This window comes from Salmo trutta, chromosome 23, assembly GCF_901001165.1.
Source record: "Salmo trutta chromosome 23, fSalTru1.1, whole genome shotgun sequence".
NCBI lineage: Eukaryota > Metazoa > Chordata > Actinopteri > Salmoniformes > Salmonidae > Salmo > Salmo trutta.
The window spans coordinates 5,398,604-5,423,292 of NC_042979.1; the positions used below are offsets into that span (position 1 = coordinate 5,398,604).

At 46.7% G+C, this 24,689-nt stretch overlaps 1 protein-coding gene across 6 annotated transcripts in view; it reads right to left on the reverse strand.

Annotated features, from left to right (window-relative positions):
- rabgap1 (RAB GTPase activating protein 1) overlaps window positions 1–24,689 on the reverse strand; it is a 156,820-nt gene that overhangs the window by 22,367 nt on the left and 109,764 nt on the right. For all 6 annotated transcript variants that reach the window (XM_029708594.1, XM_029708590.1, XM_029708591.1 and 3 more), the window contains 5 exons: window positions 24,262–24,336; window positions 21,990–22,115; window positions 21,554–21,697; window positions 15,685–15,726; window positions 15,275–15,403 (listed from right to left, as the gene is read on the reverse strand). In XM_029708594.1, the coding sequence (XP_029564454.1) occupies window positions 15,275–15,403; window positions 15,685–15,726; window positions 21,554–21,697; window positions 21,990–22,115; window positions 24,262–24,336 (516 nt within the window). The remainder of the gene's footprint in view (window positions 1–15,274; window positions 15,404–15,684; window positions 15,727–21,553; window positions 21,698–21,989; window positions 22,116–24,261; window positions 24,337–24,689) is intronic.

Genomic DNA, 24,689 nt, shown 5'->3' on the forward strand with positions numbered 1-24,689 from the left:
CGGTACTCCCCATTAAGCAACGAGTCAGAATCAGAGTCAGAGCTTTCTCTGGTCTCTCCTCCACCCGTTACCGGGTCTGAGACGCCGAAGCCTCCCACCATTGGCTCTGACAAATTGAAAACCCTAGTCATTGGCGACTCTATTACCCGCAGTATTAGACTTAAAAAGAATCATCCAGCGATCATACACTGTTTACCAGGGGGCAGGACTACCGACGTTAAGGCTAATCTGAAGATGGTGCTGGCTAAGGCTAATACTGGCGAGTGTAGAGAGTAAAGGGATATTGTTATCCACGTCGGCACCAATGATGTTAGGACGAAACAGTCAGAGGTCACCAAGAGCAACATAGCTTCAGCGTGTAAATCAGCTAGAAAGATGTGTCGGCATCGAGTAATTGTCTCTGGCCCCCTCCCAGTTAGGGATAGTGATGAGCTCTACAGCAGAGTCTCAAAACTCAATCGCTGGTTGAGTTGTGATAATTGGCCCTCTTTCTGGGACTCACCCACAAACAGGACCAAGCCTGTCCTGCTGAGGATTGACGGACTCCATCCTAGCTGGAGGGGTGCTCTCATCTTATTTATGAACATAGACAGGGCTCTAATTGCTCTAGCTACACAATGAGATAGGGTGCAGGCCAGGCAGCAGGCTGTTAGACACCCTGCCAGCTTAGTGGAGTCTGCCACTAGCACAGTCAGTATAGTCAGCTTAGCTATCCCCATTGAGACCGTGTCTATACCTCGATCTAGGTTGGGCAAAACTAAACATGGAGGTGTTTGCCTTAGCAATCTCACTGGAATAAAGACCTCCATTCCTGCCATTATTGAAAGAGATTGTGATATCTCACATCTCAAAAATGGGGCTACTTAATGTTAGATCCCTCACTTCCAAGGCAGTTATAGTCAACTATTCACTGATCATAATCTTGATGTGATTGGCCAGACTGAAACATGGCTTAAGCCTGATGAATTTACTGTGTTAAATGAAGCCTCTCCTCCTGGTTACACTAGTGACCATATCCCCCAGGCATCCCGCAAAGGCGGAGGTGTTGCTAACATTTATGATACCAAATTTCAATTTACAAAAGAAAGTAATGACTGCGTTTTCGTCTTTTGAGCATCTAGTCATGAAATCTATGCAGCCTACTCAATCACTTTTTACAGAATGCTGTATTCGACCTCCTGGGCCATATACAGCATTTCTCACTGAGTTCCCTGAATTCCTATCGGACCAGGGGTAGCAAAACCCTGGATCATTGTTATTCTAACTTGCGTGACGCATATAAGGCCCTCTCCCGCCCTCCCTTCGGAAAAGATGACCACGACTCCATTTTGTTGCTCCCAGCCTATAGACAGAAACTAAAACAGGAAGCTCCCGCCCTCAGGTCTGTTCAACGCTGGTCCGACCAATCGGATTCCACGCTTCAAGATTGCTTCGATCACGTGGACTGGGATATGTTCCGCATTGCGTCGAACAACAACATTGACGAATATGCTGATTCGGTGTGCGAGTTCATTAACAAGTGCATCGGTGATGTTGTACCCACAGCGTCTATTAAAACATTCCCCAACCAGAAACTGTGGATTGATGGCAGCATTCACGCAAAACTGAACGCGCGAACCACTGCTTTTAATCAGGGCAAGGTGACTGGAAACATGACCGAATACAAACAGTGTAGCTCTTCCCTCCGCAAGGCAATCAAACAAGCTAAGCATCAGTATAGAGACAAAGTGGAGTCACAATTCAACGGCTCAGACACGAGAGGTATGTGGCAGGGTCTACAGTCAATCACAGACAACAAAAGAAAAACCAGCCCCGTCGCGGATCACGATGCCTTGCTCCCAGACAGACTGAACAACTTTTTTGCTCGCTTTGAGGACAATACAGTGCCACTTTCACGGCCCGCTACCAAAACCTGCGGGCTCTCCTTCACTGTAGCCAACATGAGTAAAACATTTAAACGTGTTAACCCTCGCAAGGCTGCAGGCCCGGCCGCGTCCTCAGAGAAATGCGCAGACCAGCTGGCTGGTGTGTTTACAGACATATTCAATCAATCCTTATCCCAGTCTGCTGTCCCCACATGCTTCAAGAGGGCCACCATTGTTCCTGTTCCCAAGAAAGCTAAGGTAACTGAGCTAAATGACTACCGCCCTGTAGCACTCACTTCCGTCATCATGAAGTAATTTGAGAGACTAGTCAAGGACCATATCACCTCCACCCTACCTGAAACCCTAGACCCACTACAATTTGCTTACCGCCACAATAGGTCTACAGACGACGCAATCGCCATCACACTGCCCTAACCCATCTGGACAAGAGGAATACCTATGTAAGAATGCTGTTCATCGATTACAGCTCAGCATTTAACACCATAGTACCCTCCAAACTTGTCATTAAGCTCGAGACACTGGGTCTCGACCCCGCCCTGTGCAACTGTGTCCTGGACTTCCTGACGGGCCGCCCCAAGGTGGTGAGGGTAGGTAACAACATCTCCACCCCGCTGATCCTCAACACTGGGTCCCCACAAGGGTGTGTTCTCAGCCCTCTACTGTACTCCCTGTTCAACCATGACTGCGTGGCCATGCACACCTCCAACTCAATCATCAAGTTTGCAGACGACACTACAGTGGTAGGCTTGACTATCAACAACTACGAGACGGCCTACAGGGAGGAGGTGAGGGCCCTCGGAGCGCGGTGTCAGGAAAATAACCTCACACTCAATGTCAACAAAACAAAGGAGATGATCGTGGACTTCAGGAAACAGCAGAGGGAGCAGCCCCCTATCTACATTGACGGGACAGTAGTGGAGAGGATGGAGAGTATTAAGTTCCTCGGCGTACACATCACGGACAAACTGAAATGGTCCACCCACACAGACAGTGTGGTGAAGAAGGCGCAGCAGCGCCTCTTCTAGAGGTCGACCGATTAATCGGAATGGCCGATTAATTAGGGCCGATTTCAAGTTTTCATAACAATCGAAATCGATATTTTTGGCCACCGATTTGGCCGATTTCTTTTCTTTCTTTTTTTTAACCTTTATTTAACTAGGCAAGTCAGTTAAGAACACATTCTTATTTTCAATGATGGCCTAGGAACGGTGGGTTAATTGCCTTGTTCAGGGGCAGAACGACAGATTTTTACCTTGTCAGCTCGGGGATTCAATCTTGCAACCTTACGGTTAACTAGTCCAACGCTCTAACCACCTGCTTTACATTGCACTCCATGAGGAGCCTGCCTGTTACGCGAATGCAGTAAGAAGCCAAGGTAAGTTGCTAGCTAGCATTAAACTTGTCTTATAAAAAACACTCAATCAATCATAATCACTAGTTAACTACACATGGTTGATGATATTACTAGTTTATCTAGCCTGTCCTGCGTTGCATATAATCGCTTAGGTACACGTTGCACCAACCATAAACATCAATGCCTTTCTTAAAATCAATACACAAGTATATAGTTTTAAACCTACATATTTAGTTAATATTGCCTGCTAACATGAATTTCTTTTAACTAGGGAAAATGTATCACTTCTCTTGCAAACAGAGTCAGGGTATATGCAGCAGTTTGGACCGCCTGGCTCGTTGCGAACTGTGAAGACTATTTCTTCCTAACAAAGACAGCCGACTTCGCCAAACAGGGGATGATTTAACAAAAGCGCATTTGCGAAAAAAGCACAATCGTTGCACGACTGTACCTAACCATAAACCTCAAGGCCTTTCTTAAAATCAATACACATAAGTATATATTTTTTTAAACCTGCATATTTAGCTAAAAGAAATCCAGGTTAGCAGGCAATATTAACCAGGTGAAATTGTGTCATTTTGCATTCATTGCACGCAGAGTCAGGGTATATGCAACAGTTTGGGCCGCCTGGCTCGTTGCGAACTAATTTGCCAGAATTTTACGTAATTATGACATAACATTGAAGGTTGTACAATGTAACAGGAATATTTAGACTTAGGGATGCCACCCGTTAGATAAAATACGGAACGGTTCCGTATTTCACTGAAAGGAAAAACGTTTTGTTTTCGAAATGATAGTTTCCGGATTCGACCATATTAATGACCTAAGGCTCGTATTTCTGTGTGTTATTATGTTATAATTAAGTCTATGATTTGATAGAGCAGTCTGACTGAGCGATGGTAGGCAGAAGCAGGCTCGTAAGCATTCATTCAAACAGCACTTTCGTGCGTTTGCCAGCTGCCCTTCGCAATGCATTGCGCTGTTTATGACTTCAAGCCTGTCAACTCCCAAGATTAGGCTGGTGTAACCGATGTGAAATGGATAGCTAGTTAGCCGGGTGCGCGCTAATAGCGTTTCAAACGTCACTCGCTCTGAGACTTGGAATAGTTGTTCCCCTTGCTCTGCATGGGTAACGCTGCTTCGAGGGTGGCTGTTGTCGATGTGTTCCTGGTTTGAGCCCAGGTAGGAGCAAGGAGAGGGACGGAAGCTATACTGTTACACTGGCAATACTAAAGTGTCGATAAGAACATTCAATAGCCAAAGGTATATGAAATACAAATCGTATAGAGAGAAATAGTCCTATAATTCCTATAATAACTACAACCTAAAACTTCTTACCTGGGAATTTTGAAGACTCATGTTAAAAGGAACCACCAGCTTTCATATGTTCCCATGTTCTGAGCAAGGCACTTAAACGTTAGCTTTCTTACATGGCACATATTGCACTTTTACTTTCTTCTCCAACACTTTGTTTTGCATTATTTAAACCAAATTGAACATGTTTCATTATTTATTTGAGGCTAAATTAATTTTATTGATGTATTATATTAAGTTAAAATAAGTGTTCATTCAGTATTGTTGTAATTGTCATTATTACAAATAAATACTTTTTTAAATTATTCTTTTTATTTTTAAATTGGCCGATTAATCGGTATCGGCTTTTTTGGGGGGGGGGTCCCCCAATAATCGGTATCGGCGTTGAAAAATCATAATCAGTCGACGTCTAGCCTCTTCAACCTCAGGAGGCTGAAGAAATTTGGCTTGTCACCAAAAACACTCACAAACTTTTACAGATGCATAATCGAGAGCATCCTGTCGGGCTGTATCACCGCCTGGTACGGCAGCTGCTCCCCCCATAACCGGAAGGCTCTCCAGACTCAACTCCACCCACTTTAATAATGGTAAAATTGATGTAATCAATTTATCACTAGCCACTTTATATTATATAATGTTTACTTACCCTACATTACTCATCTCTTATGTATATACTGTATGCTATACCATCTACTGCATCTTGCCTATGCCGTTCGGCCATCACTCATATATTTTTATGTACATATTCTTATTCATTCCTTTACACTTGTGTGTGTATAAGGTAGTTGTTGTGAAATTGTTAGGTTATATTACTTGTTAGATATTACTGCATGGTCGGAACTAGAAGCACAAGCATTTCAGTACACTTGCATTAACACCTGCTAACCATGTGTATGTGACAAATACATTTGATTTGACCTTGTAGTCATGGCAGATAATATTCACATTTTTGGTGACTTTAATATTCACATGGAAAAGTCCACAGACCCACTCCAAAAGGCTTTTGGAGCCATCATCAACTCAGTGGGATTTGTCCAACATGTCTCCGGACCTCTAAACCTTCAAGCTGCATACTGGACCCTATTCCAACTAAACTACTGAAAGTGTTCCTTCCTGTGCTTGGCCCTCCCATGTTGAACATAATAAATGGCTCCCTATCCACCGGATGTGTACCAAACTCACTAAAAGTGGCAGTAATAAAGCCTCTCTTGAAAAAGCCAAACCTTGACCAAGAAAATATAAAAAACTATAGGCCAATTCGGAATCTCCCATTCCTTTGAATTAAAAAAAAAAAAAGCTGTTGCGCAGCAACTCACTGCCTTCCTGAAGACAAACAATGTATATGAAACGCTTCAGTCTGGTTTTAGACCCCATCATAGCACTGAGACTGCACTCGTGAAGGTGGTAAAACGTTTTAATGAGGTCAGACCAAGGCTCTGCATCTGTCCTCGTGCTCCTAGACCTTAGTGCTGCTTTTGATACCGTCGATCACCACTTTCTTTTGGAGAGATTGGAAACCCAAATTGGTCAACACGGACAAGTTCTGGCCTGGTTTAGATCTTATCTGTCGGAAAGATATCATTTTGTCTCTGTGAATGGTTTGTCCTCTGACAAATCAATTGTAAATGTCAGTGTTCCTCAAGGTTCCGTTTTAGAACCACTATTGTTTTCACTATATATATATATTTTACCTCATGGTGATGTCATTCGGAAACATAATGTTAACTTTCACTGCTATGCAGACGATACACAGCTGTACATTTCGATGAAACATCTTGAAGCCCCATAATGGCCCTCCCTGGAAGCCTGTGTTTCAGACATAAGGAAGTGGATGGCGGCAAATTTTTACTTTTAAACTCAGACAAAACAGAGATACTAGTTCTAGGTCCCAAGAAACAAAGAGATCTTCTGTTGGATCTGACCATTAATATTGATCGTTGTACAGTCGTCTCAAATAAAACTGAAGGACCTCGGCGTTACTCTGGACCTTGATCTCTCTTTTGACAAACATATCAAGACTGTTTCAAGGACAGCTTTTTACACCATCTTCGTAACATTGCAAAAATTATGCAGAAAAATGTATCCATGCTTTTGTCACTTCTAGATTAGACTACTGCAATGCTCTACTTTCCGGCTACCCAGATAAAGCACTAAAACTTCAGTTAGTGCTTAACACGGCTGCTAGAATCTTGACTAGAACCAACAAATGTGATCATATTACTCCAGTGCTAGCCTCTGCTGCTGGCTTCCTGTTAAGGCTAGGGCTGATTTCAAGGTTTTACTACTAACCTACAAAGCATTACATGGGCTTGCTCCTACCCATCTTTCCAATTTGGTCCTGCCGTACATATCTACATATATGCTATGGTCACAAGACGCAGGCCTCCTTATTGTCCCTGGAATCTCTAAGCAAACACCTGACGGCAGGGCTTTCTCCTATAGAGCTCAATTTTTATGGAATGGTCTGCCTATCCATGTGAGAGACGCAGACTCGGTCTCGACCTTTAAGTCTTTACTGAAGACTCATCTCTTCAGTAGGTCCTATGCTTGAGTGTAGAAAGGCACTGGAGCAACAAATCGCCCTTGCTGTCTGCCTGACTGGCTCCCCTCTCTCCACTGGGATTCTCTCCCTCTAACCCTATTACGGGGGCTGAGTCACTGGCTTACTGGTGCTCTTCCGTGCCGTCCCTAGGACGGGTGTGTCACTTGAGTGGATTGAGTCACTGACGTGATCTTCCTGTCCGGGTTGGCGCCCCACTTGAATTCGTGCCGTGGGGGAGATCTTTGTAGGCTATACTCGGCCTTGCCTCAGAGTAAGGTTGAAGATATCCCTCTCGTCTTGTGGGGGCTGTGCTTTGGCAAAGTGGGTGGGGTTATATCCTGCCTGGTAGACTCTGTTCGGGGGTATCGTCTGTTATATCTGGAGTATTTCTCATGTCTTATCCGGTGTCCTGGTGAATTTAAGTATGCTCCCTCTAATTCTCTCTTTCGCTTGGAGGACCTGAGCCCTAGGACCATGCATCAGGACTACCTGGCCTGATGACTCCTCACTGTCCCCAGTCCACCTGGTCGTGCTGCTGCTCCAGATTCAATGGTTCTGCCTGCGGCTATGGAACCCTGACCTGTTCACTGGACGTGCTACCTTGTCCCGGACTTGCTGTTTTCAACTCTCTCTCTCTCTCTCTACCGCACCTGCTGTCTCTAACTCTGAATGATCGGCTATGAAAAGCCAACAGACATTTACTCTTGAGGTGCTGACCTGTTGCACCCTCTACAACAACTGTGCTTATTATTATTTGACCCTGCTGATCATCTATGAACGTTTGAACATCTTGACCATGTACTGTTATAATCTCCACCCAGCACAGCCAGAAGAGGACTAGCCACCCCTCAGAGCCTGGTTCCTCTCTAGGTTTCTTCCTAGGTTCATGCCTTTCTAGCGAGTTTTTCCTAGCCACCGTGCTTCTACATCTGTATTGCTTTCTGTTTGGGGTTTTAGGCTGGGTTTCTGTATAGCACTTTGTGACATCGACTGATGTAAAAAGGGCTTTATAAATACATTTGATTGATTGACTTAAGTTAGCCGTACATGGCCAGCTAGCAAGCAAAGGATAAGAAAGTTGCCAGCCAGTATGGCAATGGAACATTTAGAACGAATGACTGGGTCACGTCCATTGATACAGAACAAAAAGACTGAACGACTGGGTCTCTGGCAACCAAACCGATAGAACGAACGACCAGCCGGCTTGGGTTGCAACCATAGATTTGAGTCGGGGCTATATCTTGTGGAAGGATGAAATAGTATGAATAAATGTATCAAAATAAAGTTAATAAAAATATGTAAATCATTATTTGAATATGTTGGTAAGCCGGTGTATAATAGTGATAATGCCCTTGAAACCGGTGTTTGGAAGATATATTGGCAGTTTGCCGAACCCTCAACTTCGTCTCAGGCACACCCTTGCCAATATTTCCTCCAAACACCGGCTTCTCTGGCATTATCACTTAAATAAACTGGTTACCAACATAATTAGAGCAGTAAAAATAAAATGTTTTGTCATACCCGTGGTATAGAATCTCCTATACAATGGCTTTCAGACAATATATATATACACAGTACCAGTCAAAAGTTTGGACACACCTACTCATTCAAGGGTTTTTCTTTATTTTTAATATTCTCTACATTGTAGAATAGTAGTGAAGACATCAACATTATGAAATAACACACATGGAATCATTTAGTAAGAAAAAAAAGTTAAATATTTTTTGGTTGAGATTCTTCTTCTTCAGCCCTTTGCCTTGATGACAGCTTTGCACACTCTTGGCATTCTCTCAACCAGCTTCACCTGGAATGCTTTTCCAACATTCTTGAAGGAGTTCCCAAATACGCTGAGCACTTGTTGGCTGCTTTTCCTTCACTCTGCGGTCCAACTCATCCCAAACCATCTCAATTGGGTTGAAGACTGGTGATTGTGGAGGCCAGGTCAACTGATGCAGCACTCCATCACTCTCCTTCTTGGTTAAATTGCCCTTACACAGCCTGGAGGTGTGTTGGGTCATTGTCCTGTTGAAAAACAAATGATAGTCCCACTAAGCGCAAACCAGATGGGATGGCGTATCGCTGCAGAATGCTGAAGTAGCCATGCTGGTTAAGTGTGCCTTGAATTCTAAATAAATCACAGTGTCACCCACAAAGCACCCCCACACCATATCACACTTCCTCCCCCATGCTTCACGGTGGGAACCACACATTCGGAGATCATCCGTTCACCTACTCTGCATCTCACAAAGACATGGCGGTTGGAACCAAAAATCTCACATCTGGACTCATCAGACCAAAGGACAGATTTCCACCGGTCTAATGTCCATTGCTCATGTTTCTTGGCCAAAACAAGTCTCTTCATCTTATTGGTGTCCTTTAGTAGTGGTTTCTTTGCAGTAAATCGACCATGAAGGCCTGATTCACGCAGTCTCTGAACAGTTGATGTTGAGATGTGTCTGTTACTTGAACTCTGTGAAGCATTTATTTGGGCTGCAATCTGAGGTGCAGTTAACTCTAATGAACTTATCCTCTGCAGCAGAAGTAACTCTGGGTCTTCCTTCCGTGTGGCGGTCTTCATGAGAGCCAGTTTCATCATAGCGCTTGATGGTTTTTGCGACTGCACTTGAAGAAACTTTTTAAAGTTCTTGAAATTTTCCGGACTGACTGACCTTCATGTCTTAAAGTAATGACGGACTGTCGTTTGTCTTCGCTTATTTGAGCTGTTCTTGCCATAATATGGACTTGGTGTTTTACCAAATAGGGCTATCTTCTGTCACAACACAACTGATTGGCTCAAACGGATTAAGGTAAGAAATTACACAAATTAACTTTTAACAAGGCACACGGGTGAATTGAAATGCATTTCAGGTGACTACCTCATGAAGCTGGTTGACAGAATGGCAAGAGTGTGCAAAGCTGTCATCAAGGCCAAGGGTAGCTACTTTGATGAATCTAAAATATATTTAGATTTGTTTAACACTTTTTTGGTTACTACTTGATGTATTATTTCATAATTTTGATGTCTTCACTATTATTCTACTATGTAGAAAATAATAAAAAATTAAGAAAAACCCCTTGAATGAGCAGGTGTGTCAAAACTTTTGTCTGGTACTGTATACCACGGCTTTCAGCCAATCATCATTCAGGGCTCGAACCACCCAGTTTATAATTTCATTTTCATTATAACAAGCTAATAGGAGGACTGATGGTTTGGTTAGCTAAGCTGGAAAGTCTGTTTGTCTGGTTACCAAGGCAACTACTGTAGCTATCTAGCTAGTAAACCTGCTAGCTACTTCAGTGGATGTTATCACATTTCTACCGCAAATTAATACATTTCTAGCGGCAAATTTGTGAAATTATCGCCGGGATAATCAGAATAATGTTAAGCTGATGGATGAAACGTCCAGGAAGCCTACTGTGTGACTGTGATTCAGCACTGTGTTGGGGATAATCAACTTAGTGCTACTACGCTATGCATAGCGGCGCACACCTTCCACGGCGTGCATTATTTTCCATCGTTGCTGATCCCTTACACAGTCACGCAGAACTGTAGGCTTCCTGGTCCTTCCATCCATCAGCTTAAAATGATCTTTATTGGAGTATAACAAATGCTCAATTACAATATAGCCCCAATTTAATAGAGGTAATCAATAACTTGCCAGTAGAAAGGAGAGCCGCGTTTGCATCCTGTTAACTTCATACAGCTTTTCTTTAGCTTGTGAAGGAGACTAAATTGCGTCTGAACTCTGTTACGGTTTAGGTGATTCTACTACAGTAGTCTGCCTCCCTTATCAACACACAAACTGAAGACAAAACAAGGCAACAGCAAACATCAAACTACCACTTGCACTAATAAAATCCTGTGATTTTGTATAGTGTTTATAAACAGTGTAATTGTGTGCATTTTACAGTGACTATTGCCTACCGTTTATGCATTCTAATGCCGACGCGCTTCCTGTGGACACTTTTTTTTTTTTCATGACAAACACTCAAAAGAATGTAAAACGTTGCCAATTACGCAAAATTGCTGGGATCCAGCTCTTTTCAATAACTGCCACCAAAACGTTAGTATTTTCCCGATATTTAATTTAGGAATGTTGCACCGTGCAGCAATCAGCTGTGTGAGGAGTTGTGAGTTCTTGCCACCCGACAGTTGACATTCAGCTGATAAACGACATAGGCCTAGCTCATGAACAGCTTCGGGAATTAGTCCAATTTTTTAAACAATTATAGACTATAGGCCTAGGCTACTGAAAAGCATTATTACAACATTCAAGTGACTTGTGAAGGCTAAATAATGTTAAGTCTTGACAAGCGAGAATTGATGGGCTTCTCGCCTCGGCTGAGACGTGTCTGGTGCGAGTATCCAGGACGTAGCCTACTGAGGCGAGGCTCACTCGAGAACGTTCTTTCCTCCGCTTGGAAACAGCTGGTTGATAACATGTGTGAAGCGTCAGACGTCGGGATGATTGCGAAGGATTAAATAAATACAAGTATATATTTTTTTGAAAATGTACTGGGTCAAGGGGCCAAATGAAAGCTTGATTAACTGGCCCGGTGAGCTCGGCAGATGTTGCCTGGCCAGCAGGCATCCCTGAATGTCGAGTCTCTTTCAGCTAGCTGCAGCCCAATATGGCGACCGGGAGAATTAGGTCGAAAGGAGTAGGTGTATGGAAAGCGAATCAGCTAATTGGACAGATTTGGTGCCACTCAAGACCGGTTTGCGTGGCTGATTGGGCTGCACACGAGTCGATAAGCCTGTGTTGTGCCGAAAATCTCCCCCCTGGCTAATTTTGTGACTAGAGTTAAATACTTTCTGTGGCCCACATCAGAGTCAAATACTTTCTATAGAACAAATTTCACGTCAGGATAGACAACCGAAATTAATCATTCATGTATGTGTGTTATATTTATAGAGGAGGGAGTCAAATGTTGGCAAGCAATAAACATTTCAGAACAACTATAGCTGAATTATTATCCTTACACTTTCAAAAATGCTAATCGAATAAGACATGGGAGAGATGACGAATTTTGGCAAAGAGATTTATTTATAGACTAATACAAGATCAGTAGCGGATTTAGGTACGGGCGACATGCGCAGCCGCCCCCTGGTGCGGGCGATGAAGGCCCCCCCCCCAGGATGCCATACAAGTTAGAACCGTCACATACACTTGAAACAAATAGCCAAACTGAAAACTGCAGACAAAAATGCTTTCTGCTACTAAAATCAGTGAAATGTAGGCGAGACTGACAACGGAGTGAAGAGCAGAAATCTAAACTAGCAAACAAGTCGCAGCAATGAAAAATACGAAGGGGGGGCTTCTGTCAGGGGGGTGATTTTCGGCACACCGGCAACCAGTGCACCGCTGTTGTTATCGACATGCCTGCTGGCAACTGAGATGTAGCCGGCGGTAGCTCATTTTTTCCCTTCCTCCCATGATTTTATTTCAAGTAGTATAGCAGCCAGCCTACACAATAAAAGTAATATTTCTAACCATATAGATGTCACCTTGATACAAACCGCCTACTCAATGGGGAGAGTACGAATGGCAACAACACCGGGAGACAGTGGCTTGCGCTCCCGCTTGCTGAAGAACTACTGTCCACAACGGCGTGGGAAGTATAGCTACCTAGTAGTCAATATCAGGATGACAGTCAAAGTAATCAAACGCATACAACGTATTATGTAACAGTACACACATCATGGTAGCTCAAATGTACAGTAGTCGCGTGGTAAGAAACGGAAGGAAAAAAGCACAGCTCCAAAACCTTCTAACCTATCCACCTCATTTTCGAACAGCCAAGCAACGGAAGTGATGGATTCGAATTCCGCTTTTCTTCCCTATTGCTGAGCGCCAGTGGCAAACTGGACGTTCTACAGTCCTACACCTGTCAATCAACTGATCAACGCATCCTATAAATTAATAAGGTGGTAACACGAGACCATTCATGAGGTCTCTAACGCACTGGTTCAGACCATTCAGTGCTTTCAGGGTGTGTTCATTGTCATAGTGACAACTGCAAACAATACTTCAATGTACATGTAGGCCTAATGAAAAAGAATATAGTAACTTGTATTTAAATGTAGCAATTCAACAACAACCGCCGTTTAGCCTGTGCATATCTTACAGCATGTCATTGCCTCATTGCTCAAGTGGTTTGCAAGTGATTTCCATTTTTCTAATGGTTTTAAATGACTTTTTCACTGTGCTCATCTCTGTATGTCCTGTGCAACTATTTGCAATGCATCAGTAACAATGTTATCATAATCGGCCAAAAGCGATCACACCAATGCACTTTCTCTCCTTAACTTTCACCGGCATTAATTTGCTATGCTGTAGGCCTGTTTAACATTCAGCGATTAGCAAGAGCAAGTCTGCTTCTTTCACCAAATAGGCTAGTAGGCCTAGAATAAAACATGATCAAAATAAATGTCCTATAGCTTTTGTAGCCTATAGCTTTTCCTGGTATTTCACAAGAAGAGGAATGGCCAACTGCGGAGAGCCTTGCATAGCCTATAGCCTGTTGCGCACGGGAACAGCTGGAAGAGAGGCTAGTGATGTGTAGCTGAAGTAAGAACCTAAATATTCGCTAGATATTGGGCCATTCATTTGCTAAATATTGGGGCTATAGGCTAAATATTTACTTGTCAAAGTGCAAGAAAATCAGTTAAAGAGATTATGAAATGGCAGATGTGTGGTGCGTTCCTCCAGGCTGGCACTCTGTGGTCCCCGGGCACGCAAAGCTCCGCTATTGATTAGGCCTAGGCCTGCATTTTTAGACAATACCATTATTATACCTGGGTTACAACAACACAGTGCAATGAGGAATGTATTATTGTTATCAAGTGAATACACAATTATTGTCCATAGGTTGTAAACTGCAGTAATGTGCTTCTACACCTGCATTGCTTGCTGTTTGGGGTTTTATGCTGGGTTTCTGTACAGCACTTTGAGATATCAGCTGATGTAAGAAGGGCTATATAAATACATTTGATTTGATGTAGGCTAATTTGAATAACCGCTCACATGTCCTGTTTTGTTTCATACTGAAACAACGGTTTTGAGAGGCCAACAGTGCAGAGGTCAGGTACATAATTGCAAAACAGACCAATGAAGACAGACAGGCTCGAGATATAGCCTAAATTAGAAGGTTATGCATATTAGCCCATAATTCATAAGCTCAATGTTAGGCTTAATACTGCAGTGAATATATCCAGTCAATTTACGCAGCATAAAATGAAACAGTTGATCAGATAACGAAATCATAAGTAGCTTACACTGTACTCTCCTGAGGCTGCGCTGAGTGGGCTTCCTCCTAGTCCCCGGGTACGCAGCTCGAAAAGTGACCCTATTGATTACGTTTTTTAGGGACAACAAATGTATCCTACCTAGGCTTCAACAACACAATGTAATGAAGAATTTAATTACTGTTTTCAAGTGAGTACAAAACTCTTGTCTAGGCTGAAAACTGCAGAGTATAACCGCTCAAAAAGCCTGTGCATATTCATTTAGAAATAACTGCATCTGATTTGGAAACCATTTGGATCAGTTATGCTTTTGTCTCTCGGCAGTTTAGCCTAAAAGGTCAAGGCACATTAGCAGGATAGTAATATGGTGTATTTTGTCATGATGTATAAGTTAACAGAAACATGCTAATGCAGGGATTTCTAGTGGCGCGCATATGAATGATGATAATGCGTGAGCATAGAGGAAGTTGTATGCCGTTTCCGCGTTTGGCTTCAGTGTTTTCAAAGCGTTCGAAAGTGAAGTGGATAGCAGAGAGCTTTCGACATACCCACTCCTCACACATCTACTCGCCCATATTTAAGTCACCATATTGGGATGCAGCTACCCCCTTCTCATCTCTTTAGCTAATCCACTCGCTGTACTCCATGTCATGTGTCAGACAAAAAACGCCACCTGCTGGAGAAGACAGATTTTGGGCAGAGTTATCCCTCTCGAGTTTTCACTCTCCCTCTCTTCCTCTCTGGTGTGACTCACAAATTTGGATTTCATCATGGGGGACAATTAAGTGACTGAATTAACCATAGTAAATTCAAACTAAGGAGAAAACAACATGGTGGAGTTAGCCAGGGTAAGTTCAACACGGCGGAATTAGTGTCCATGGACAGCTAGTTTGGATACGCAGGATTTTAGGCAGTGAATAATGCAGTACCTTCATGCTGCAGGCCAGTTCCATAAGTTTCTTAGCGTTCTCCTCTGAGCGGTAGCGTTTGGGAACCGGGACTCGGAAGAACTTGAGCGCCCCCTCAAAGTCAGTCGCCAGCAGGTCTTCTCTCGAAGTCTGGAAGACGAGAGGAGGGACACGGTGAGACAGAGAGAGACTTTTCCAGCCTTGGGCCCAGACAAGAACCCCCTCACAGGAAAACCCTCTATAACATTACTGCTGCCAAGAGCTCAGTAGGAACGGTGTGAGAAGAACGGTGTGTGTGTGTGTGTGTGATTAGAATGAAATCGAAGCCTTGGCTCCATGTCTAAGCTTGCGGTGCGCCGCTGTGGTAACACGGCCTCGTGACTGGCGGTTTGTGTGCGTGTGTGTATGTTTCCACAGAGGCTGCAACTCACCTTCAGGAGAGCCAGAGCCACATTGAAGATCACACTGATGCCCTGAGCGAGACAGAAGAGAAAATAAAGACTGAGTTACTGAACAGAGTAGAGGTAAGCAGGGTTAGGGAAAGGCACGTGGGAGACTAGAAAGAAACAGAGGGAGAGGGTTGGTAGAGAGACAGAAAGTAGAGGAAGGTGAGAGTAGAAAGATGGTGGGAGAGGGTTAGGGGTAGACAGAGAAAGGGGGATTGAGTCCAGAAAGAGAGAAAGGAAGTGGGGGTAGAAAGACAGAATTAGAAGGGTAAATGGAGGAAGAGGGCCAGGTCTATGTGGAACATGTAGGGTTAGGAAGAGGGGTGAGGGTTAGGGTTAGGGAGGGGGATGAGGGTTAGAGGTTAGGGAGAGGGGTCAGGGAGAGGGTTGAGGGAGAGAGGTGAGGGAGAGGGGTTAGGGTTAGGGAGGGGGATGAGGGTTAGAGGTTAGGGAGAGGGGTCAGGGAGAGGGTTGAGGGAGAGAGGTGAGGGAGAGGGGTGAGGGTTAGGGTTAGGGAGGGGGATGAGGGTTAGAGGTTAGGGAGAGGGGTCAGGGAGAGGGTTGAGGGAGAGAGGTGAGGGAGAGGGTTAGGGTTAGGGAGGGGGATGAGGGTTAGAGGTTAGGGAGAGGGGTCAGGGAGAGGGTTGAGGGAGAGAGGTGAGGGAGAGGGGTGAGGGTTAGGGAGGGGGATGAGAGTTAGAGGTTAGGGAGAGGGGTCAGGGAGAGGGTTGAGGGAGAGAGGTGAGGGAGAGGGGTGAGGGTTAGGGGTCAGGGTGGGGGTTAGGGAGAGGGTTGAGGGAGAGAGGTGAGGTTTAGAGAGAGGAGTGACGGTTAGGGAGAGGGGTGAGGGTTAGGGAGAGATGTGAGGGTTAGAGAGGGGGGTAGGGTAAGGGGTCAGGGTTAGTGAGAGGGGCGAGGGTTAGGGAGAGATGTGAGGGTTAGAGGTCAGGGTTAGGGGTAAGGTTACGGGAGAGCCGTGAGAGGGGCGAGGGTTAGTGAGAGAGGTGAGGGTTAGGGAGGGGTGAGGGTTAGGGTTAGGGGTCAGGGTGGGGATTAGGGAGAGGGTTGAAGGGGAGAGGTGAGGGTTAGGGAGAGGCATGAGGGTTAGGGAGAGGGGTGAGGGTTAGTGAGAGAGGTGAGGGTTAGGGTTAGGGGTCAGGGTGGGGATTAGGGAGAGGGTTGAGGGGGAGAGGTGAGGGTTAGGGAGAGGCATGAGGGTTAGGGAGAGAGGTGAGGGTTATGGAAGGGGGTGAGGGTTATGGAGAGGGGTTAGGGTTAGGGAGAAGGGTTAGGGAGAAGGGTGAGGGTTAGGGAGGGAGGTGATGGTTAGGGAGAGGGGTGAGAGAGGGGTTAGGGAGAGGGGTTAAGGAGAAAGGTGAGGGTTAGGGAGAGAGGTGAGGGGTTAGGGGTTCGGAAGAGGGGTTAGGGTTAGGGAGAGAGGTGAGGGGTTAGGGAGAGAGGTGAGGGGGTTAGGGGTTCGGAAGAGGGGTTAGGGAGAGGGGTGAGGGTTAGGGTTAGGGGGGATGAGGGTTAGAGGTTAGGGAGAGGGGTCAGGGAGAGGGTTGAGGGAGAGAGGTGAGGTGAGGGAGAGGGGTGAGGGTTAGGGTTAGGGAGGGGGATGAGAGTTAGAGGTTAGGGAGAGGGGTCAGGGAGAGGGTTGAGGGTTGAGGGTTAGTGAGAGAGGTGAGGGTTAGGGAGGGGTGAGGGTTAGGGTTAGGGGTCAGGGTGGGGATTAGGGAGAGGGTTGAGGGGGAGAGGTGAGGGTTAGGGAGAGGCATGAGGGTTAGGGAGAGAGGTGAGGGTTATGGAAGGGGGTGAGGGTTATGGAAGGGGGTGAGGGTTATGGAGAGGGGTGATGGTTAGGGAGGGAGGTGATGGTTAGGGAGAGGGGTGAGAGAGGGGTTAGGGAGAGGGGTTAAGGAGAAAGGTGAGGGTTAGGGAGAGAGGTAAGGGGTTAGGGAGAGAGGTGAGGGGTTAGGGGTTCGGAAGAGGGGTTAGGGGTTAGGGAGAGAGGTGAGGGGTTAGGGAGAGAGGTGAGGGTTAGGGGTCAGGGTGGGGGTTAGGGAGAGGGTTGAGGGAGAGAGGTGAGGTTTAGAGAGAGGAGTGACGGTTAGGGAGAGGGGTGAGGGTTAGGGAGAGATGTGAGGGTTAGAGAGGGGGGTAGGGTAAGGGGTCAGGGTTAGTGAGAGGGGCGAGGGTTAGGGAGAGATGTGAGGGTTAGAGGTCAGGGTTAGGGGTAAGGTTACGGGAGAGCCGTGAGAGGGGCGAGGGTTAGTGAGAGAGGTGAGGGTTAGGGAGGGGTGAGGGTTAGGGTTAGGGGTCAGGGTGGGGATTAGGGAGAGGGTTGAAGGGGAGAGGTGAGGGTTAGGGAGAGGCATGAGGGTTAGGGAGAGGGGTGAGGGTTAGTGAGAGAGGTGAGGGTTAGGGTTAGGGGTCAGGGTGGGGATTAGGGAGAGGGTTGAGGGGGAGAGGTGAGGGTTAGGGAGAGGCATGAGGGTTAGGGAGAGAGGTGAGGGTTATGGAAGGGGGTGAGGGTTATGGAGGGAGGTGATGGTTAGGGAGAGGGGTGAGAGAGGGGTTAGGGAGAGGGGTTAAGGAGAAAGGTGAGGGTTAGGGAGAGAGGTGAGGGGTTAGGGGTTCGGAAGAGGGGTTAGGGTTAGGGAGAAGGGTTATGGAGAGGGGTTAGGGTTAGGGAGGGAGGTGATGGTTAGGGAGAGGGGTGAGAGAGGGGTTAGGGAGAGGGGTTAAGGAGAAAGGTGAGGGTTAGGGAGAGAGGTGAGGGGTTAGGGGTTCGGAAGAGGGGTTAGGGTTAGGGAGAGAGGTGAGGGGTTAGGGAGAGAGGTGAGGGGTTAGGGGTTCGGAAGAGGGGTTAGGGAGAGGGGTGAGGGTTAGGGTTAGGGGGGATGAGGGTTAGAGGTTAGGGAGAGGGGTCAGGGAGAGGGTTGAGGGAGAGAGGTGAGGTGAGGGAGAGGGGTGAGGGTTAGGGTTAGGGAGGGGGATGAGAGTTAGAGGTTAGGGAGAGGGGTCAGGGAGAGGGTTGAGGGTTGAGGGTTAGTGAGAGAGGTGAGGGTTAGGGAGGGGTGAGGGTTAGGGTTAGGGGTCAGGGTGGGGATTAGGGAGAGGGTTGAGGGGGAGAGGTGAGGGTTAGGGAGAGGCATGAGGGTTAGGGAGAGAGGTGAGGGTTATGGAAGGGGGTGAGGGTTATGGAAGGGGGTGAGGGTTATGGAGAGGGGTGATGGTTATGGAGAGGGGTTAGGGTTAGGGAGAAGGGTGAGGGTTAGGGAGAAGGGTGATGGTTAGGGAGGGAGGTGATGGTTAGGGAGAGGGGTGAGAGAGGGGTTAGGGAGAGGGGTTAAGGAGAAAGGTGAGGGTTAGGGAGAGAGGTAAGGGGTTAGGGAGAGAGGTGAGGGGTTAGGGGTTCGGAAGAGGGGTTAGGGTTAGGGAGAGAGGTGAGGGGTTAGGGAGAGAGGTGAGGGGTTAGGGAGAGAGGTGAGGGGTTAGGGGGGATGAGGGTTAGAGGTTAGGGAGAGGGGTCAGGGAGAGGGTTGAGGGAGAGAGGTGAGGGAGAGGGGTGAGGGTTAGGGGTCAGGGTGGGGGTTAGGGAGAGGGTTGAGGGAGAGAGGTGAGGTTTAGAGAGAGGAGTGACGGTTAGGGAGAGGGGTGAGGGTTAGGGAGAGATGTGAGGGTTAGGGAGGGGGGTAGGGTAAGGGGGTCAGGGTTAGTGAGAGGGGCGAGGGTTAGGGAGAGATGTGAGGGTTAGAGGTCAGGGTTAGGGGTAAGGTTACGGGAGAGCCGTGAGGGTTAGGGAGAGGGGCGAGGGTTAGTGAGAGAGGTGAGGGTTAGGGAGGGGTGAGGGTTAGGGTTAGGGTGAGGGTTAGTGAGAGAGGTGAGGGTTAGGGTTAGGGGTCAGGGTGGGGATTAGGGAGAGGGTTGAGGGGGAGAGGTGAGGGTTAGGGAGAGGCATGAGGGTTAGGGAGAGAGGTGAGGGTTATGGAAGGGGTGAGGGTTATGGAGAGGGGTTAGGGTTAGGGAGAAGGGTGAGGGTTAGGGAGAAGGGTGATGGTTAGGGAGGGAGGTGATGGTTAGGGAGAGGGGTGAGAGAGGGGTTAGGGAGAGGGGTTAAGGAGAAAGGTGAGGGTTAGGGAGAGAGGTAAGGGGTTAGGGAGAGAGGTGAGGGGTTAGGGGTTCGGAAGAGGGGTTAGGGTTAGGGAGAGAGGTGAGGGGTTAGGGAGAGAGGTGAGGGGTTAGGGGTTCGGAAGAGGGGTTAGGGAGAGAGGTTAGGGAGAGGGGTTAAGGAGAAAGGTGAGGGTTAGGGAGAGGGGTTAGGGAGAGAGGTAAGGGGTTAGGGAGAGAGGTAAGGGGTTAGGGAGAGAGGTAAGAGGTTAGGGAGAGAGGTGAGGGGTTAGGGAGAGAGGTGAGGGGTTAGGGAGAGAGGTGAGGGGTTAGGGGTTCGGAAGAGGGGTAAGGGAGAGGGGTTAAGGAGAAAGGTGAGGGTTAGGGAGAGGGGTTAGGGAGAGAGGTAAGGGGTTAGGGAGAGAGGTGAGGGGTTAGGGAGAGAGGTGAGGGGTTAGGGAGAGAGGTTAGGGAGAGGGTTGGGGGGGGGGGTTGTATTTGTATTTATTATGGATCCCCATTAGTTCCAGCCAAGGCAGCAGCTACTCTTCCTGGGATCCAGCAAAATGAAGGCAGTTTATACAATTTAAAAACATAACAATACATTCACAACACACTGTGTACCCTCAGGCCCCTACTCCACCACTACCACATATCTACAGTACTAAATCCATGTGTATGTGTGTGTATAGTGCGCATGTTATCGTGTGTGTATGCATGTGTCTGTGCCTTTGTGTTGCTTCACAGTCCCTGCTTTTCCATATAGTATATTTGTATCCGTTCTTCCATTAAAGAACACCCTATGTGTTCTGTTAGACAGGTAACTCTTTATCCACAATATAGCAGGGAGTGTAAAGCCATAACACATTCGTTTTTCCAGCAGCAGACTATGATCGATAATGTCAAAAGCCGCACTGAAGTCTAACAAAACAGCCCCCACAATCTTTTCATCATCAATTTCTCTAAGCCAATCATCAGTCATTTGTGTAAGTGCTGTGCTTGTTGAATGTTCTTCCCTATAAGCCTGCTGAACGTTTGTCGTCAATTTGTTTACTGTAAAATAGCATTGTATCTGGTCAAACACAGTTCTTTCCAAAAGTTTACTAAGGGTTGGTAACAGGCTGATTGGTCAGCTATTTGAGCCAGTAAAAGGGGACTTTACTTTTCCTTCCCCAGGTCTGAGGGCACATACTTTCTAGTAGGCTTAAATTGAAGATGTGGTAATATCATCCCTATTACCCTCAGTAATGTTCCATCCAAGTTGTCAGACCCCGGTGGCTTGTCATGGATAGACAACAATCATTTTAGGGGGGGTGTTAGGGAGGTGGTTGAGGGTTATGGAGGGGGGGTTAGGGAGAGAGGTGAGTGTTAGGGAGAGGGATGAGGATTAGGGAGATGGGTGAGGGGAGAGGGTTAGGGAGAGGGGTTAGGGTTAGGGAGAGGGTTAGGGAAAGGAGTGAGGGTGATGAAGAAGAGTGAGGGTTAGGGAGAGAGGGGTGAGGGTTAGGGAGAGGGTTAGGGAGAGGGGAACGAGGGTTAGGGAGAGGGGAACGAGGGTTAGGGAGAGGGGAACGAGGGTTAGGGAGAGGGGAACGAGGGTTAGGGAGAGGGGAACGAGGGTTAGGGAGGAGGGGGCTAGGGCTGAGGTTTATGGATGGGGGTTAGGGAGGGGGGTGAGGGAGGGGAGAGAGGGTTAGGGAGAGAGTTGAGTGTATGGGGCTAGAGGGAGATAGATAGATACCTCACAGAGAAGCAGGTCTATGATGTGGAACACCATGTAGAGGGGGAACTTGGCTGTGAAGAGCGTGAGGAACCACTGAGAGGCGTACATATGAGCCTCCAGACCCACGTTCAGGAAGTGGTTATACAAGTCTGGGATGTACTCCTATTAGAGACAGAGAAAGAAACCGTTACCCAAAAGTAAGCATCAACAGCAGAAGTGTACACAGAGAGAGAGAGACAGCAGAACAATTACTACAGTAACAGTAGGTAGAGAAACACACAGAGAGTATCACACATTTCTTACATTTAGTCACTCATCCAGAGCGACTTACAGTATTGAGTGGATAAATGTTTTACTTTAGCCCGTACTGGTCCCCCGTGGGAATCGAACCCACAACTCGCCATTCTCCACCAACTGAGCAACACGGGACCAGCACGCACGCACGCCATCTAACCTGCATGAGTCGCTCCAGCTGGAAGAACTTGCAGTGTAGATCCTCAAAGTTCTGCTTGAAGAGCTCCCTGAGTCCATAGTCAAACATGATCTTGACCAGGACACTAAAGGCCTGCTCCTCAGGCATCTAGGACAGGGGTACAGAGAGAGAGAGAGAACATACATCAGAAATCACAAGCACACACTGTACGGGACCCACTGGTTGATGCTTATTTATAAAACCCTCTTAGGCCTCACTCCCCCCTATTTTGGGTTCCCGAGTGGCGCAGCGGTCTAACGCACTGCATCTCAGTGCTAGAGGCGTCACTACAGACCCTGGTTCGATTCCAGGCTGTATCACACCCGGCCGTGATTGGGAGTCCCATAGGGCTCCCAATCATAAATAAGAAGGTGTTCTTAACTGACTTGCCTAGTTTAAATTTTTTTTTTTTTTAAATCGGAGATACCTACAGTACGTACTGTAGCCCTCATCCTCCACATACAACACCCGTTCTGCCAGTCACATTCTGTTAAAGGTTCCCAAAGCACACACATCCCTGGGTCGTTCGTCTTTTCAGTTCGCTGCAGCTAGCGACTGGAACGAGCTGCAACAAACACTCAAACTTATCTCAATCTCTTCATTCAAAGACTCAATCATGGACACTCTTACTGTCAGTTGTGGCTGCTTCGCGTGATGTATTGTTGTCTCTACCTTCTTGCTGCTGTTGTCTGTGCCCAATAATGTGTGTACCGTGCTGCTGCCATGTTGTGTTGCTACCATGCTGTGTTGTCATGTGTTGCTGCCATGCTGTGTTGCATGGCAGCCTTCCCTGTAGCTCAGTTGGTAGAGCATGGTGTTTGCAACACCAGGGTTGTGGGTTCGATTCCCACGGGGGGCCAGCACAGGAAAAAAATTTTAAATTTATTTTTTTTTTTTAAATGTATGAAATTGTATGAAATGTATGCATTCACTACTGTAAGTCGCTCTGGATAAGAGCGTCACCTAAATGACGTAAATGTAAATGTAAATGTCATGTGTTGCTGCCATGCTGTGTTGTCATGTGTTGCTGCCATGCTGTGTTGTCATGTGTTGCTGCCATGCTGTGTTGTCATGTGTTGCTACCATGCTGTGTTGTCATGTGTTGCTGCCATGCTGTGTTGTCATGTGTTGCTGCCATGCTGTGTTGTCATGTGTTGCTACCATGCTGTGTTGTCATGTGTTGCTGCCATGCTGTGTTGTCATGTGTTGCTACCATGCTGTGTTGTCATGTGTTGCTGCCATGCTGTGTTGTCATGTGTTGCTGCCATGCTATGTTGTCGTCTGAGGTCTCTCTTTATGTAGTGTTGGGGTGTCTCTTCTTGTGATGTCTGTTTTGTCCTATATATTTTTTTTTTAATCCCCCGTCCCCGCAGGAGGCCTTTTGCCTTTTGGTAGTCCGTCATTGTGAGTAAGAATTTGTTCTTAACTGACTTGCCTAGTTAAATAAAGGTTCAATAAAATAAACACTGGGCTGGGACATATCTGCATCAATGTTTACTGTCCTACACATCTATCTAAATGGAACAGTACTTAAACAATGCATCAGATCTGATTTCATATATCAAAAACCTTTCGTTTAGGTTAAAAAGGAGAAGCATCTCTTGATGTCTGACTTATTCACCATAGGCCATCTAGGTACTAAGCCTGAAAGTTAATGTATCCCTGAAATAATAACAGAACATTGCAGTTCACTGTCTATCCACTAGGTGTCAGTGTTTTAAATCAGAGAGAGCTCTGGCACTGTGATGGCTGAGAGGGAGGGATGAGACACCTGCCCTGAACCTCCTCCAGCCTGGAGCACTCCATCACAGAACTGAGACCGTGAGGAGAGAGAGAGAGAGAGAGAGAGAGAGAGAGAGAGAGAGGGGAGGAGAGAGAGAGAGGAGAGGGACAGGGGAGAGATGAGGAAGATGAGACGAGATAGAGACTGGGAGAGAGAGAGAGGAGGAGAGAGAGAGGAGAGAGAGAGGGATGAGAGGGAGAGGAAGGGAGAGAGAGGAGGGAGGGGAAGGAGAGAGAGGAGAGGAGGGAGGAAGAGAGAGAGAGAGGGAGAGAGAGAGGGAAGGAGAGAGAGAGAGAGAGAGAGAGAGGAGAGAGAGAGAGAGAGGGGGAGGAGAGGAGAGAGAGAGAGAGAGAGAGGAAAGGAGGAGAGAGAGAGGAAAGGAGAGAGAGGGGAAGGAGAGAGAGAGGGAAGGAGAGAGAGAGAGCGTGTCTAGATCAGCTCCCAGCTCTGCTGTTGTCATGTGTAACTCACGTGCAGCAGCAGCACAGCAGCCAGGAAAGACTGTCCCTGGCAGTAGCCAATCTCCTCATCATACACCGAGTAGGCCTGGGGAGGAGAGAGGAACAAACGCGCCACGTTAGAGACAGGAACCAGAGACGAGATGTTAGTGCCATTGCAAAGTACATTCTCTGTATTATAATAAAAGAATAATAACATGGTAATTTATCAGTTGCTTTTATCCAAAGCCGCACGTCGTACAGAACCGTCAACATTGACAGTGACATATTAAGATGCAGAAATAAAAACCCACTGAGCCATTGGATCCACTTCAACTCTCCGGAGAATTACCATTGGTCATGACGGATGACATAATAAACTCCCTGAACTCTAAATGGAGATCGAGAGAGAGAGGGAGGTCTGAGCAGTAGCCTTCTAAGCTACTCTGTAAACCCTGTTAT